Source organism: Notechis scutatus, chromosome 2, assembly GCF_049901735.1.
Source record: "Notechis scutatus isolate UNSWTSFEM ecotype Mainland chromosome 2, rNotScu1.2, whole genome shotgun sequence".
Lineage (NCBI taxonomy): Eukaryota > Metazoa > Chordata > Lepidosauria > Squamata > Elapidae > Notechis > Notechis scutatus.
Genome location: NC_142010.1, coordinates 114,843,111 through 114,861,359, shown reverse-complemented (window position 1 = coordinate 114,861,359; position 18,249 = coordinate 114,843,111). Strand labels below are relative to the sequence as shown.

Here is an 18,249-nt window from a genome sequence, read left to right as displayed (position 1 = left end):
AGCAGAAGTAGCCTGCACTACTGCACTCTAACCACTGCACCACTGTGGCTCAGAGTACCAGGGTATCTGTTGACCAGTGAGTAATGAGACTCAGAAACTATGGCTGGGCAACCTGGCCTAACTCTATAGGATTACTAAAGAACAACAACCACAGACAAAACTTTACTGTGTTGGGGTTAGGGACATTTTGCCCTGCTATTATAAATCGGAGCCAACAAAACAAGGCTACATAAAATGAATGTTTGAACTGTGGAAAAGCATTTATCCAGACTCAAATGTCACTGAACAAAAATTAGCAGATCAAAGGAGATTCATTACTAGAAATAAAATATTGAGGGATGCAGAACTGGGTGGGGTGGGAGGGACAGAAAAATTGTGAAAATAGAAGATCCCAAAGCAATAGTAGAATAGTAGACGAAACTCAGAAAACAATTGGAAATATAGAGAAAATAGCTGAAAATAGCTGGACTACAGAAATGGTAACTTAGAAGAAGTAATAATAACAGAACCAGGAGAGGCAAGCACTGAAACAACCTATGAACTGACTTCCTGAGAAGAAGAATGAAAAAATAAAATGGCATATGAAGAATTACTACCCTGTTTCTCCAACAATACGGCCTCCCCCAATAGGAAGTCCCAGCATGTTTTATAGGCATGAAATGAAATTAAGCCCCTCCCCCCAAATTAAGGCCTATATTAAAACATGCGAAATGGTGGGGAATGGTGGGGGGGGGCTTGCCATGAGAAAGTACTTTTGTTGCACACCCGGATATGGTGCTGCCTGTGTTGACCCCGATACGAAGTGCCCCACCAATGCCGAGGTCAACATCCAAGCCATCGCTGCCCGCCCGCCCAAAGATGCAAGGGGGGGGGGGGATTAAGTCACCCCCAAAAAGACAGCCTAGCCATTTTTGGGGGGCTCAAAAAAAAAATAAGACCCGGCCTTATTATATGAGAAACACGGTAGTAGAAAGACAAAGACTGGCAGCATTGAATCGGGTGTCTCCAAAATATCTGTCACCTATCCTGAAGCATGCAAATAAGGCATTAGCACGAATTAAAGCAACATTTATCAAACACTGACTCACTTGCCTGTAGTAGTGATTACAAAAGTAGTGATTACAGCAGTAGTGATTACAAAACTGGGTATTGGGTTAGAATTAGAAAACCCAAATGAAAATTATATTTAATTCCATACTGGAAGATTATATTGGAGACCAAGAAAAAGAAATTAAGATCAGATGCAATCATGTTCTTAAATGAACATGAAAGAACAAACACTGAAGAATGTAAGGATCAAGTTGAGCTTAATTAAAAAATATTGGCTTAGCACCAGAAAAATTGAAGAAGCTTTGGAAATCATTAAGGAAAAAAATAACAGCAATAGCTAGGAAAATTGAATGCCATGAGGCCTGAATAATCTAATTTAAGCAAAATCAGTATTTCAATCAGACCAGAGGAGTTTCTACAAAGTATAAATGGCAATAGAAACTATGAAAATGGAAAACAAACAAAAAAGAAAACAATCCAGTTTTGGAAAGATCTATTGGAAACTCAAAAAGACTATAATAAAAATGTTGGATAAGTATAAGAATTTGAAGACGAGTTTAGTAAAAATCAAATTGAAGAACTAATAATAATTGTTTATAAATTAAGTGAAATGGATTAAAAATTGAACATCTGGAAATTATCAGTTTTATAGCTTTTGGTTTAAATATCTGAGTAGCTTACATCCAATTATAGCTGAATGATTTAATGAAAATTTGCATAAAAGACATCAGCAACTGGTTAATAACTGGCAAAACATATCTGATTTAAAATGACCCAGCCAAAGGGACACGAGGAAACTACAGGCCAATAACATATTAGTCTACAATGTTTAAATTACTCATAAGCATTATAGTGAACCATATCCAAGATTGTTTAGAAGAAAATAACATCCTCCCAGTAGAACAGAAAGAAAGAAAAAAAAGCAGAAGTACAAAATATCAACTTCTGATTGATAAAATGGTTTTGGAGAATTGCAAAAGGCAAAACAACAATTTACATATTGTCTGGATTGATCATAAAAAGGGTTTTGCTACATTACTACAGAGATCATCAATAAAAACATTGCAATGTTTATAGAAAAAATAATGTAGTGGAAAACAGAACTGGTGGTTGGAAATGAAAAGTATAGATGTCAAATCATAAAATATTTCTATGGTCTTTTTAGAGTTGCCAACAGAAAGGGAGGGGCAAAGGGATTTTAAAGAGCAGTGGGGCAGCTTGGAAATTGGAAGTGCATTCCATAGTTTTCAAAGATAATAACTAGGTGACTGAAGTTTCTGCCACGCAAATATCTAACTGGAGAACATGATTGATGACCCTTGGCGGTGGGGGAAAACCAGGGTGACAATGAATTATGTGTCTCAGAGTCGGCTACACCCAGGCAGTGCCGGACATGTTAACTCCCAATAAATCCTTTTGAAGTTTTGGAAGTTTGGCTCGAGACTCATGATTTAATTGGGGTAACTCCTGAATCCTGACAATAGGCTTGTCAAAATGAGTAGAGACATTTTCCTGAATGATTCATTATCACCCTTATTATTTGTCATTGCTATGATCTTCTTTTCAATGTTTTTGAAAAAAAATCAAATTTTGGCTAAGTGACAGGTCATAAATGCAATAGAAAGATATTGGGTAAGGTGGGAGAGAATTCTCCAATGTTTCTTACAATGTTCTGAATTTGTGAACTTTCACATAGAATATTTTTGAACACAGCTTTAGTGCTATCTTGAAAAGGCATTAGACTTTTTTCAAAAATATTCAAAAATAGTCTGGTTAACAAGCCATGAGTATGAGACAGGGAGGAAGCTCCCTCTGGAAGACTGGGAGAACTCCTTCCTGCTTCATCCCACAACCACAATTGCAATTTACCCGGAAACTCCAGCCAACTGGAGTTACAAATTTGATGAACATGTAACATGTCATTTTAGGCTGCCTCTTCTATTCATTTTGCTACATTCTACACTGCCTTTATGCAAGAGCAGAAAGCAAGATAAGAGGGTAAACACTATTCCCAAAGCAGATTACTTAATGCCAAGCCCTTCCATATTAGGTGTACGAGACAGATGAATACCAAGCTTCAACATAAATCTTCTCAAAATCCATCTGTAGATAGCCCAAAACATTGTTCTATGGCATGAAATTGTGGACATTTGCAGTATTAAAGCCAGTATTTTATTTTAGATAGATGTATCCAAGATTAGGAATTAGTGTTTTTGTAAAATTGCAAAAGAGACGAGTTTCACCAGTTGAGGACATGAAACGTTAGGAAAGTTGCTGTAACATTTACATGTGCAAACAGTCTTTGTTTTATCAAAAGGTTCTTGACCTGTGGTATCTCTTCTATGCTCAGTTCACAAAAACTTTGATGCAATGGATGAATCTCTACGTAGCATCCCTGCAGCTCCCTATTACCCTCCCCTTGTTACCACATGGCTGTCAGCACACGTAAGTATTATGTAACTACTGTTAAATGGGAACACAATGTTAATCTGTAATTTCATGATATATTTTCTATTTCAAAAAAATTCCAAAAACCTCTGCAGTAGTAACTAACAAATCATAGTCTTGCAGTTATTATAGAGAATCATCTTCAGAGAAATTGTCCAATTTGTAGAAATCTGATAAATTCATGTAATATGCATTAATGACTATAGAGTAATCAGTAAAAAAAGAGACAAAGAGACAGAGTGAGGAAGAGTTTTAAGTCTAATACTGGAGAGATAAATGATTAGTTGGTTCATATGGGCAAAAAAGAAAACATTGGTCAACTGGGGAAATAAGAAATGATTTTAAATGGGATAAAAGAAGAAAATAAGCTATTAAATATTAAATGTTAAAATAACAAACCTGGTTAAAAAGAATTAAAACAGGTTGAGCAGTATTTTCTACACATGTAGTATATATATTGGTGTGTTTCTGTGTGTTGTGGAATATATATGCATTCATGACAACTTGATTTTCCAAGGGGGTTGGGGGACAGAAAAATTGTCAAATCATTCCATCAAATCATACCAGTACCGTTCTATAAAGCTTTGGTAAGACCACACTTAAAATACTGCATTCGGTTTTGGTCAACCCAATACAAAAAAGATGTTGAGACTTTGGAAAGAGTTCAGAGAAGAGCAACAAAAATTATTAGAATGGAATGGAATGGAATGGAATGGAATGGAATGGAAGAGAAGAGAAGAGAAGAGAAGAGAAGAGAAGAGAAGAGAAGAGAAGAGAAGAGAAGAGAAGAGAAGAGAATTCTTGATTAGCCAAGTGTGACTGGATACACAAGGAATTTGTCTTGGTGCACATGCTCTCAGTGTACATAAAAGAAAAGATTCAAGAGTCAAGAATCATAAGATACAACACTTAATGATAGTCATAGGGTGGCCTAGAAGCTAAAACATACAAAAAATGACTGCAGGAGTTAGGTTTACCTAGTCTAGTGAAAAGGAGCAGGGTGACATGATTGCAGTCTTCCAGTATTTGAAGGACTGCCACAAGGAAGAGGGGGGGCAACTTATTTACCAAAGCACCTGTGGGCAGGACAAGAAGTAATGAATGGAAACTAACCAAGGACAGAAGCAATCTAGAACTAAGGAAGTGAGAACAATTAACCAGTGGAACAAATTGCCTTCGGAAGTTGTGGGTGCCCCATTGCTGAAGGATTTTAAGAAGAGACTGGATAGCCATTTATCAGAAATAGTATAGGTCTCATGTAAGAGCAGGGGGGTGAACTAGATGACCTCCAAGGTCTCTTCAAACTCTGTTACTGTTATTCCAAAATTACTAGTAAGGTCCTACTTAAAATTATTTAACAGATCAGTTTCCATTTCCCTCATAATCTTTTCAGTTATTAGTAGGTTCTGAGGGTTTCCTTTAGTAGTATTGGGGTGGTAGGGGGCTGCAACTTTAATGTGTACACTATAAATCACCTTGTTTGCAAATCTCACAGGGTTATTTTGGGGGGAACCTGGAGAATAGAGCATTATGTATACCAACTTGAGTTCCATAAGAAAATCTAATCTAATAAGTAAACAAATAATCTATTATTGAATCTTATAAAATTTAATCTTACAACAAATCTTCAATGGTTCAAGAAACCATTGTGCTATATTTGAATGATATTACTGAAATTAAATAACCATGGCTTTATACATTATACATACCTTGATCAATGTTTTGGGGGCTGAGAACTGAAGGACTTGATCCCATCTCTAACATTTGCCAAATTTCCTCCAAGGAACTAGGCGCACTAGATGATAATAGACTTTGTTGGGATAGTCTTGGACTTTCTCTTCTGATTTGTTGAGGTTGCTGAAGCACAGGGGCTTTAGATACTGAGGGATCTGCAGTGTAGTTTCTTGTACATGAGTCTGATCCAATCTGTAAAAATGACCAATGTCCGAGATCAATGTCATGTGGAAATAGATGGAAAATGGCACAAAGCAGTGGTAGGTTTAAATGGCCCATTATGGTTTCCACACAAGCAACTGTACCATTACAATTTATGTACAAACATAGGTTAAATAATTTTTATACTCCAGAAGTAGAGATGAAGATTTCAGACTGCAGAAGTTGAGGTGTTGAGGTATATGAATGGAGGGTCATATATCTTTCTAATTTCCATGAGGGGTAGTTGTGGATGGTAATTTGTAGCACGTTTATGTAAATAAATGGTAAATATTTGGGCTTTTCAAGAACGTTGTGTTCTGGTTCACAGCGAGATTGTCATGCTCCTGTCAAAGTCTGAATCTGAGGAGGAAGACGAACAGCTTACAGGGAGCGGGAGTGTGGCTCCGTTGGCTGTGAGGAAACTGGGAAAGGGCAAAGTCTGGCTGGGCAGAGCAAGGGAGAGGTAGAACAAGGGAGAGGGAGTTCAGAGGAAGACCCAGGCCCACCCCCTCTTCATCCTAGGACACGCAGGGAGGAACAGAGAAGAGAGCAACATGGGTTGCATGGCTTACGGAGGAAGAAAGGGCCCTGATTCCCTTCATTAGGCACACCCAGGAAGAGAGTTTAAAAGAGATGAAAGCTAAGAATGGCATCTTCTGGAAACAAACATGAGTTTATCTTGTGTTGACTTTGATTATCTGCGTTCCTGGCATCCTCCCAACTGGGTTGATTTACTGCCATTCCTTCACGTCTGGAATTCCTTCTCTTGCCCTGCCGGATTAATGACCTCATCTTGCCTTGGGCTTATAAAGTTTTTGTTGACAAAGTTTTGGACTTGAATCTCTGCAGCCAAAGGCTGTTCCTGGGAGAGTTTTTATCCAGACCAGAAGGTAACCAGGACATTGGGGGCAAAGTTGGAGCTAACAAAGGGTCTCCTACTTATTTGACTGTATTACCTTTGTGCCACACCCCGGGTCATCATATAGATATTCAGTTTTGAAAATATTCAATGTTGGCTTCAAGATAAATTCTGAATTGGTTTTGATTGTGGAGTATGAATCAGGAAAACCAGAGATGTGTTAACCATTATTATGGAAAAATGCCAATATACTATTTTAAACAACAAAAAATGGAATAAAATTTTAAGTAAAAATTTAAGGAAATGGAATAGAACACATTTTGTAAAAATCAGTGCTGTTATTTTCAAATTATGTGGTCTTTTCACTGCAGCTGTAATGTTATTTTTTTCTTCAGACAAAATTAAATGTTGGAAATAACACGTCATGAAACCTTTGAAACAGCAAAAGAAAAGGGGGGAAAATCTGATAAACCAACTAATCCAGGGACAATCAAATGACTCTGGAAGTCTGGAGTGAGCTAGTGAATTAGAATGGAAGTGAGGATGAATTAAAAAAATTAATTGACTGCAAAAGAAAAAAGAAAAAGAAGAAAAAAAGGGAGCACCATCACATATGGAGCCTCTAAAAATGAGAATCTGTTGGCAATGAGGTGTATTTTGATGACAATGAATATGTACATATATGTCTTTCTGGTCTCAAATTTGTCCAATCACTGCAATATAGGTAATAAATCACAAGAGTCATTCTGTTTAAGGCAGATCTGTTAATCCCTGAATACAATCCTCCCTTATCCCTCTTCTCTCAATTAAAATATATTATTACAACTTTAAAAAACTGTTTTTCTCTCTTTGATACATGTCAATATCAAATGTACTGTGCTTCTGAACTAAAGATATCTCTGTAGAAAAATCTGAATCAGGAATAGGCCAGTTTGCCACCTTTGTTCTGCCTAGATAATTAAATACTTTTCTAAATTGGCTCATTTTGTACTGGGTAGGAGTTGTGTATACAAATCAGAGTCCATATCTAGTCAGGACTCATGTTGCACTTCCCATGTAACTGATATTAATTTTGTTATAAGTGACAACTGTTGTGGGGGGAAAATATCACATGGTTAGGAAATTATTTGCTGTCAGTTCTAATTGGTAAGGGCATGAAAAATGAATCAGAAGATTGAACTGAAATTAAGATAACGATTCAATGAATTAATAAAAGCTTTAATGCAATTTAATGTTAATTTAGCTATATGCAATTGCATATATAAACACTTGAAATAAAGGAAAAATTCTTACCGAAACAAATTTATTTCAAAGAAAATATTTATGTTCCATTGGATGTAATTTAAGACTATAAAACACCATATATTTTTAAAGGATTTCTCCTATTTCAGGACAACTGCTGCTGCTTAGGATATTTTCCTTTTTCTTTTAACATGATTGTATTAAATTTCAAAACCATGAATAAAAGTAAACAAACAAGAAAACAAAACAAAAAAAACAGAAAAAAGGGAAAATGAGACAAAAGTCAAGGTAAAAGTGTGAAAAAAGGAAAAAAGAAAAGAAAAAGGATGGTTTCCTACTTTCTTTGGTATAGATCAGGGGTGGGATTCAAATTTTTTAACAACCGGTTCTGTGGGTGTGGCTCAGGTGGTGGACGTGGCTTGGTGGTCATGTTACTACTGGCTGGGCGTGGCCAACTCAATATCACTCACATCGAGGCACACATCTCCTCGCCTGGCCTCTCATGACTGTGGGGATGCTGCAACAGTCATAAGTGTGAAAAATGGTCATGTCACTTTTTTCAGTGCCATTGTAACTTTGAATGGTCACTCCACACAAGCAAAGTACCAGCAAAGGAGGAGAAAAAAATTCCAGAGAAGTTCCTGAGACAGGAAGTCTAGTCCTGCCAAGAATGTAATAAGGGTTAACGGAGATGTAGTTTCTGTAAGCAACACCAGAATGTTTCCTTCCTGCCTTCCTTACAGGATTAGGCCAGTAGTTTGTTCTAACAACTGGTTTTCCGAACTGCTTAGAATGTTAACAACCGGTTCTAGCGAATAGGTGCGAACTGGTAGAATCCCACCCCTGGTATAGATGTACATAAAAAAATACGGCCAACTTTTACTCTAAAATTAACAATAATGTTGATTAAATATACCCAAGTCTCTTCTAACAAGATTATGCCATCATAAGTCAATCTTATGGAAACACAAAAAAGACACATTGCTACAATCTTCAAAGAAATGGTGAATTGTACCTCAACTATGTTCTCCATGGAATAGGGATGGAATCTGGATAACTGGGCATAGCAAAATCAGAGATATTTAACAATACTCTTCAGAGCCTGGCTTTTGCAGTTTTTATATATCACTGCAATCAACAAGAAAGGATCTAGGATTCCAACAGCAACCTTCTTGTCCTTGATACAAGGATGGGATTCTGACATATTGTCTGAAAGAGAATATATTACCTGTGTTGTAAGATGGCATTGCAAATGTTCTAAAGCTAGAAAATGCTGCTTTCTTTCTTGTACAAGTTCTTTGGGATAAAGGGCACCAGAGAATGTGTCATTTTGAGCGTTTTTTGAATCGTTGCAATCCTGAAATCCTACAGAGATGACAAAACAAAGAATGAACTTTTTATGCTATACAGAAATTGAAAGATGAGTCCCAGTACTTTAGCTTTAAAATTAAATTCTCTTACAAGGCATTTATTTTGACCTCAGGTTAGTTATACAATAATATCATTTTTCATTGTTCTTCATCTCCAGGAACCAAAACAAAAAAGTATTTATTTCAAGAATCTTCTTATATACATGAGAAGTATATAAAAGAGCTTTTTGCTATTATGTAACAAGTAGTTGCTACCTTGACCTCTTAGAGCAGTAATCAAGGTTTTCATAGCCAAGAATAAGAAACAAATACTGAGTCTGTTCATGTTTCATACCATCATGTTCAATGTTGAGAGCTCTTATTCAGCAGCATTTCATTCTCAAGCTCTGACCAGGACCTCTTAACCTTGGCAACAAGCCTTCATGCAGTACTTCACTCCATTAGTTTTTTCAATCTCAAGAGAAAAAATTGAGATTCTTCTCTCCAATGAGCTTACCTTTCTTTGAACCTTCTCCAAGTTCTGTTCTTAGTCTATTTACCATCTCTAGCAGCTGCTGTTTCTCTTTGCTCAGATAGCAGATCTTTTTTGCAGCTTCTTTCAGTCTGCCTTGAATAACTTTTCCATGGTTTCTAAAATGTTGATGAGGTCTGTCACCTGCACCCATATTAAGGAACTGTTGCTTGGGATGAACAGAATCCTCCTGGAGCCATTTTACCAATGGATTCTAGAAGCAAAATGAGATGAAGATTGTTCTAGAATAGGAATCCCTTACCTTTTGATGCTGGTAACATATTCTATATTTTGCGAGCCTGCTGGAAGTTTTCTGGGTGCTTTTGAAAAACAGTTGCTAAGAAGGGTTGGATTCCAAATCATCAATTACACAACATAATTTAACTGAAAAATTATTTGCCACCTGAACTGGACCCTGTCTGTTCCAGATGTCTTCTAAAAATTCTGCTTAGTTTTTGTCTTTATTGGCAGCAGATGGGCATGCTTCTAAACAAAACACTAGACCCTAGAAGCCCACTATTGTTTTCTGAGCAAACTTATGAAATCCATTTGGGGCTCAGAGCAAGACACCAATGAATCAGACGACATCACCAAAGTTCACGATATCATAAGCAACTCAAATACAACAAACATCTCTCCTGAAGGTATCATTGAAATAACCAGAGATGGCCCAAGGTGCAAATACAATGACGGCTCGGTGGCCCCAAGATTTTGTAGAGTTGCATGCAAAAATGAGTACAGCAAACGCATATTCATTCATACAATAAACGCCATTGCAAAAACCAATCCCAACCACAAAAAACTTCGCTCAAGACCAGACTTATCTATACTTCAAAGAATCCGCTCCTGTGAACTCTGCGCAGAACTCAAAAACCGCCTAGACAATGGAGAAAAGGATCTATACATTGACTACCGAGCTGATTGCATCAAAAGAAAGTCACACAACCCACAACTCCGCATCCAACCCTACCCCATCCAATCCAACATCACTGAAAACTAGGCACGCACACCCCTAACTACCTCTATTCCAACCACAACTGGCCTTAAATGCAAGCTACTCAATGCAAGAAGCCTTGTAAATAAAATACCTGAATTTCTCCTCTTACTAAATACGGCTAAATTTGACATTATATTTGTCTGTGAAACATGGCTCAATGCATCTCTCCCTGACTCCATTACCACAGTAATAGACTATCATGTTTACCAATCAGATCGTGAAATCCGTAGAGGAGGTGGTGTTGCTATCTTCTATAAAAAGTCCCTACATCTAAAAAACATCCAAGTTACCCAGGAGCTTGCTATTCCTGAGACCATCGTCTGTGAACTGTCCTTAAATATCACATTTCGGTTCTTACTATGTTACAGAGCCCCTGATTATGATATTGAACATGCAAACAAGCTAAATACACTACTAACATGGGCAGCATCCTGCCCACACGCTTTTATCTTTCTTGGTGACTTCAATCTACCTCATATTAACTGGACCCTTAATGAAAGTACAACTGAACCCACACATGCAACCTTCTACAATGCAGTAACAAATCTGGGACTGGAACAACTAGTAACCAACAACACTAGACTTAACAACTGTCTCAATCTCATCTTCTGCAATAGTTTGAATTCAATTTACGGAATACAAATTAAAGAACCCTTTTCCAACAGTGACCACAACATGATTGACTTTTGTCTCAACATACATCCACACAAAAATCATCACAACAACAGAATCCCCAATTATAATTTCAAAAAAGGCAACTATGATCTTATAAACAACGATCTCTCATCCCTTGATTGGCAATTTCTATTCACTGGATGCAATACTGTAGAACAGTGGTCGCCAACTGATAGGCCACGGCCCACTGGTGGGCCGTGAGAAAATTTTGGTGGGCTGCAGAGAAATCTCACCCCCAGAGCACCCCCACAAAGCAATTAATCCAGACTGTGCAGAAACACAAGGCTGCGCCGCCCACATGGCCCGCGGGAACCCTCCCCACACACTCACTTGTTACCCGGTAAACTTTCCTGCTAAATTGCTATTTTTCCTTTTTCCGACCATCATCTGTTCTGCTGTGCCGGGAGATTTAGATTAGCTAGGAAGCAGGAAATGGTTGGATTTCTTGCTTTCTGGCTCGTCTTTAGATCTTCGACTCAGCACAGCCGAACCTCCCTTAAGGACTGAAGGTTTGCTTGCAAGCAAATTCAGTGCAGACTCACAGCAAGCAAATTTGAGAGACTGAGCTAGCTGATGGCAGATAGATAGATCACTGAATGATTCTGTGAGCAACTCAATCTGCCTGCTTTGCCTGATTTTGGGTAAAAGTTGCTCTTTTTTAAAATAAAAAATTCAATATTTACATACATGGTGTGTTGTGAGTTAATTTTGTGAGCTTGCTTGCTAGCAAATTTTATGAGTTTGCTTGCAAGCAAATTTTATGTGACAGACTGAGCTAGCCAATGGCAGATAGATCTCTGAATGAATCTGTGATTCTGTGAGCAATTCAATCTGCCTGCTTTGCCTGATTTTGGGTAAAAGTTGCTCTTTTTATAAAAAAATTCAATATTTATATAAATATTTATAATATTTACATACAAGCCATGCCCAGTCAGTCACATGACCACCAAACCACACCCACAAATTAGGCCACGCCCACAGAACCAGTTAGTGGTCCCTGGGATCTAAAATTATGAGATTGGTGGTCCCTGAGGTCCAAAAGGTTGGTGACCCCTGCTGTAGAAGACCATTACAACATATTTTTATTGAAGTCAAAAGAGTAATCAAACTATATGTACCATTAACAACTCTCAAAACCAGAAAAAAACAAATTACCCATAACAATATGGAAGCTTCAATCCAAAAAGAAATCACTTTGGTGGAAAAACAAATCTGGTCACGTTGCCAACTTCAAAAGCCGATACAAAAATTTGTGCCACCAGATAAAAACTGAATGCACCAATTATCACATTAAACAAGAAGAAAACCTTCTACGCACCAATTCCACCCGCGTTCTCTACAATTTTGTAAACAACAAACTAAAAGACTCAAGGTCCATCCCACCCCTGAAAGGACCTAATGGTAAAGATTGCAATGGCGACACAATTAAAGCCAACCTCTTTAACACATTCTTTGGCTCAGTATTTTTAAACAGCAATGGATCATGCCCAGTATTTCCTAGTTGAACCACAGACAACTACAATGATCTAATACATATCGATTTTACAGAAGACAATGTTGAAAAAGCACTATGCAATCTATAAACATCTCTATCTATTGGACTGGACGGAATATGTGCCTACTTCTTAAAAAAGCTATCCACTGCCATAGTCGAACCTCTAAGCATAATCTTTGAAAAATCTTTCAGGACCAGCTCCTTCCCAAAACTATGGTCATAAGCTACGGTCATCCCCATCTTCAAAAAGGGAGACCGCAGCCTAGTTGAAAATTACAGACCAATCTCTTTATGCTGCGTCACCTGTAAAGTCATGGAATCAATCATTAACCAATCCATCATCCTCCATTTAGAAACAAACAATCATACTCTCTACTCTACTCTCTAATAAACAATTTGGTTTCAGAAAAAAACTATCATGTAATCTGCAACTCTTACGTTGCAAAAACATATGGACTATACAACTCGATCAGGGCAAAGCAATACCGTGTTTCTCCAACAATACGACCTCCCCCAATAGGAAGACCCAGCATGTTTTCTAGGCATAAAATGTAATTAAGCCCCTCCCCCCAAATTTAGGCCTATTTTAAAACATGCAAAATGGGGGGAAAGACTTGCCGTTAGGAGTGCCCCGTGGGCAGCAATTCCTTGCCACCAGCTGCTCCTAATGGGCGATCATGGCAGAGCGTGGAGAGTTCCCTACTCCTGCCAAGCACCTTTGCGGCAGACCAAAGACCTTCAGTGCCCGCCACTGTTGATTTTCCTTCTGCCCATGCTGCCACTGCGTTTGGAGCTGCCACTTCCATGTTTGGAGCACCACTGCGTTTGGAGCTGCCGCTTCCACGTTTGGAGCGCTGCCGCTGTTTGGAGCACTGCTGCTGTTTGGAGCTGCCGCATCCGCATTTGGAGCTGCCGCCGCGTTTGGAGCTGCCGCTTCCACGTTTGGAGCACTGCCGCTGTTTGGAGCACCACCGCCATTTGGAGCGCCGCCGCCACTCCAAACACGGCAGCAGCTCCAAACGCGGAAGCGGCAGCTCCAAACATGAAGGCGGCACTCCAAATGGCAGTGGCACTCCAAACACGGAAGCGGCAGCTCCAAACGTGGCGGCGGTGCTCCAAATGGCAGCAGCACTCCAAACACGGAAGCGGCAGCTCCAAACGTGGCAGTGGAATGGGCCGAAGGGAAAGCAACAGCGGCGGGTGCCAAAGGTCTTGGGTCTGCAGCAAATGTGTTTGGTGGGAGTAGGGAGCTCTCTGCACTTTGCCATGATCACCCGTTAGGAGCGGCTGGTGGCGAGGCTGCCCACGGGGCGCTCTAGATGAGGATGCAAGGGGGGGAATTAAGTCACCCCCGAAAAGACGGCCTAGCCGTTTTTTTCGGGGCTCAAAAAAATATAAGACCCGGCCTTATTTTATGAGAAACATGGTAGATGCAATCTACATAGACTTCTGTAAAGCCTTTGATTCAGTGGTACACGACAAACTATTCCTAAAACTAAAATCTTACGGTATCTCTGGACACCTGCAACTGGATAGAAGCATTCCTGTCAAACAGACAACAAATGGTCAGAATTGGGAGCGTCCTATCAAATTCTGTACCTGTCAACAGTGGTGTCCCCCAAGGCAGTGTTCTAGGACCAACTCTTTTCATACTCTACATAAATGACCTCTGTGATCATATCAAGAGCAACAGCGTTCTCTTCGCTGATGATGTAAAGCTATTCAACACCACAGACAGTACCGCTACCCTTCAAAAAGACCTTGACTATGTATCAGAATGGTCAAACAAATGGCAACTTCAAATCCCAACAAATAAATGCTCTGTCTTACATATTGGAAAATAAAATCAGAAAATAAAATACAGGCTGAATAGTCAAGACCTTGCTGATGATCCAAACTCTGTCAAGGATCTTGGAGTACTCATCTCTAATGATCTAAGTGCTAGAGCCCACTGTAACTACATAGCCAAAAAGGTGTTAAGAGTTGTTAACCTAATCTTACGTAGCCTTTTCTCTGGTAATATTACACTAATAACTAGAGCATACAAAACATTTGCTAGACCAATACTCAAATACAGCTCATCAGTCTGCAACCCACATTACGTATCTGATATTAACACAGTTGAGAAAGTCCAGAAATATTTCACAAAAGAGTTCTCCACTCCTCTACTCGTTGCAGAATACCTTATGCCGCCAGACTCGAAATTCTAGACCTAGAAAACCTAGAACTACGCCGCCTTCGGTCTGATCTAAGTATAGTATATAAAATCATACACTGCAATGTCCTACCTGTCAATGCATTGTCCTACCTGTCAATGAATACTTCAGCTTCAACTATAACAACACAAGAGCAAACAATAGATACAAACTCAAGGTTAATCGCACCAAACTTGATTGCAGGAAATACGACTTCATCAACAGAGTGGTCAATGTCTGGAATACTCTTCTTGACTCTGTGGTTTCTTCCCCAAACCCCAAAAACTTTAACCTTAGATTTTCTACTATTGACCTCATCCCTTTCCTAAGAGGTCTGTAGGGGGCATGCATAAGCGCACCAACGTGTCTACCGTCCCTGTCCTTTTGTTTATTTTTCATTTTTCTTATATGTATCCATGTATTCATAACTATGTTTTTACTTATACCTATTATCTTGTAAGCAATTGACAAAAATAAATAAATAAATAAATAAAAATAAATAAATTTTAAAAAATTGCCAGAGGCTGGGACACTGCTTTGAAAAATTCCAGCTTCTCAAATTTAAAATCATTATTATTTTAAATGTAATGATGTAGGGAAATGATTCCAACAGATAGCAAGACAACTATAAGTAGGCATGTTGTAAAGTAGTCACAACACTAGGAAGGCCATTCTAGAACAGTATTACTAAAAGAAAATGAAGGGCAAGATATATATTTCTTAATGAAAGGAGTAAAGTGTTCACTATAGTAAGATAGCCCACATGGAGTTTGCAAAAAAGCATCTGAAGGACTCTCAGACTGTGAGGAACAAACTCTAAGTGGGCTTTCATGTGCTTTGCACTACAGATAGGCTTCCATCTGTCATAAAGGCCAGATTGGTGGAGGGCTGCAATGCTGGTTGTCCTTCTGAAACTCTGGTCCCATCTCCACATAGGATCTCTGGAGCTCAGTCAGAGTGACCATCGGGATCTTGGTCATCTTTCTTACTAAGGCCCTTCTCTCCCAATTGCTCAGTTTGACTGGGCAACCAGCTCTTGGAAAGAGTCCTGGTTGTACCAAACTTTTTCCATTTAAGAATTATGGAGGCTACTGTGCTCTTAGGAACCTTCAGTGCAGCAGAAATTTTATTGTAGCCTTTCCCACATCTGTGCGTTGCAATAATCCTGTCTCTGAGCTCTGCAGGCAGTTCTTTTGACCTTGTAGCTTTTGCTCTGCTACATTATGCAATGTCAGCTGTGACGCCTTCTACAGGGAGGTGTTTGCCTCTCCAAATCATGTCCAATCAGTTTAATTTACCATAGGTCAATTTCATTCAAGATACAGAAACAATTTCAGCAACAATCAAGACAAATGGAAGCTAAATTTCTCAAAAACAAATTTTTGTTGTTGCCAAGTGTCTGAATACTTATGTCAATGTGAAATTTCAGTTTTTTCTTTTTAATAAATTTACAGACATTTCTAAAATTCTGTTTTCACTTTGTCCTTGTAGGGTACCGAATGTAGATTAATGAGAAAAATTTTTAATTTCAATAACTATAGAATCAGGCTGCAGCATAACAAAATTGACAAAAGTGAAAGGAGTCTGAACACTTTCTGAATGTATCGTAGCTGAGCTACCAGTTTCTACCAGTAAAAAGTACTTCTTACCACTACAAGCATATGAGTTTCCCAGCTAGTACAGAAATTAGTTAGTATATTCAGCATACAGATTGAAAAAAATAAGGGGTGGGGGTTACACTCCTTTAGCAACCTGGAATCAGTTTCACTACATTCTGTCTGTACTGTGAGTTCCTGAGCTGTTAAGTTTAAGTTTCTTGTAAGGACAATGAGATATTTTGGAATTCCCATTTTTCTAAGCACATTCCACAGCTTGACATTATTGACACAATCAAAAACCTTCATGGAAATTGAAAGAAGGCTTTCTTCTTCTTCAGTTTAACTTGGAACCTATAATAATGGGAAGTTAGCACTGAAGCAGTGAACTGATACAATGATAGTGAAGTCATTTAACTTATTCAGTACTATCATTGCTACTAAATAAACCCAGAAACGCATTCTTAACCCTATTAGTTTTTCTATTATTTTAAATAGAAACATAGAAAACTGATGGCAGAAAGAGACCTAGTGATCCATGAAGTCTTCCCTTTGAGTTTATTTGCTTTTTGTTTTCTTTTTAATATACCTATTATTTTTAATTATTATTTTTCTTTAATTTTTGTTGGATAATGGGCATGTCCTTATCTCAAACATGTTAAACATGTTTAAACACAGTTTCTGATGACTGTCTCACTTCCTCCATTGGAACTTGGTTCCAAGCTTCCAGTAGACTTTCTGTGAAATAATAATTTCTAACATTACTTTTGAACTTGTATCAGTTTGAGGTAATGCCTCTGTAGTCTTGATCTTTGATTAATATTGAACATACTGCCTTCTAGAACCTTATTTACACCCTTAATATGTTCAAAGGTTTCAATCATGTCGCTTCCTTTCCCTTCTGTTCTTCAGGCTGTACATATTCAATTCTTCTAGTCCCTCCTGATGTTTTGTCCTTCAGACCTTGCACTATTTTTGTTGCCCATCTCTGGACTCACTCAATCTTACCAGTATCTATTTTTAAGTGAGGTCTCCAGAATTGGACACAGTATTCCAAATAGGTTTGGCTAAAGCCCTATATAGCATGATTAGGACCTCTTTTTTTCCTGCTGGCAACCTTTCTAGTGATGCATCCCAGAATGTACAGCTTCCTGGCCATACCGTTCACTCATTTTGCAGTCATCTGCTATTATATTCCTTAACTCTGTGTTATGAAAAGTGAAATATGCCCTAGAAAATGAAACCATTGCTAAAGATGCATTCACTTATGAATTCCTCTAAAAAAAGAGTGGGCCCATGAATGTGAGTCTGTTTTGCCCTTCCATTAACATAATGGCTTATTACCAATGGAGCCTGTATTAAAGCTTCAGTGCTTACTCCCCATTACCTTCAAGGCACAATTTTGCTAAAACAAAACACATTTTTATGAAAAGGGGAGAAGAAAATTTTTTGAAATCACCACATGACTTGTGGCCTTCATAGCTAAGTTTTAATGTAACACAAAGATCTTAAGATAGTCTATTTTTTAAATAATTTAGATAAGCAGAGAAGCATCCTTGGAATTGGCAGACAGAATTAAGGCAATAAATTTAAGTTTGACAAAATATTATACATTTAATTAACACCAGCCAAAAAGTGAAAAAGGTATTCTTAAGGTATTTGATATGTGGAGGGAAAACATTTATAGCAGAGCAAGATAAATTTCAACTTGTAAAGCTGCAAACTTGGTTAGTTCTTTCTGAGATACAATAATACAAATTAATTTTCTTTCCATATTCAGTAAGAGTTCAGTTCAGTTAACCCAAATAGATTATTAGAATATATTATTAACCCAGATGCAGCAGATATATAGAATTACAATGCCTCCTAGTGGGATT

General features: G+C 38.2%; 1 protein-coding gene across 4 annotated transcripts in view; it reads right to left on the bottom strand.

The window, feature by feature from the left end:
- CCDC57 (coiled-coil domain containing 57) overlaps positions 1-18,249 on the bottom strand; it is a 67,224-nt gene that overhangs the window by 6,390 nt on the left and 42,585 nt on the right. For all 4 annotated transcript variants that reach the window (XM_087955919.1, XM_026667352.2, XM_087955918.1 and 1 more), the window contains exons 14-16: positions 9,401-9,629; positions 8,763-8,899; positions 5,208-5,424 (exon numbers count right to left, since the gene is read on the bottom strand). In XM_087955919.1, coding sequence (XP_087812045.1) covers positions 5,208-5,424; positions 8,763-8,899; positions 9,401-9,629 — 583 coding nt within the window. The remainder of the gene's footprint in view (positions 1-5,207; positions 5,425-8,762; positions 8,900-9,400; positions 9,630-18,249) is intronic.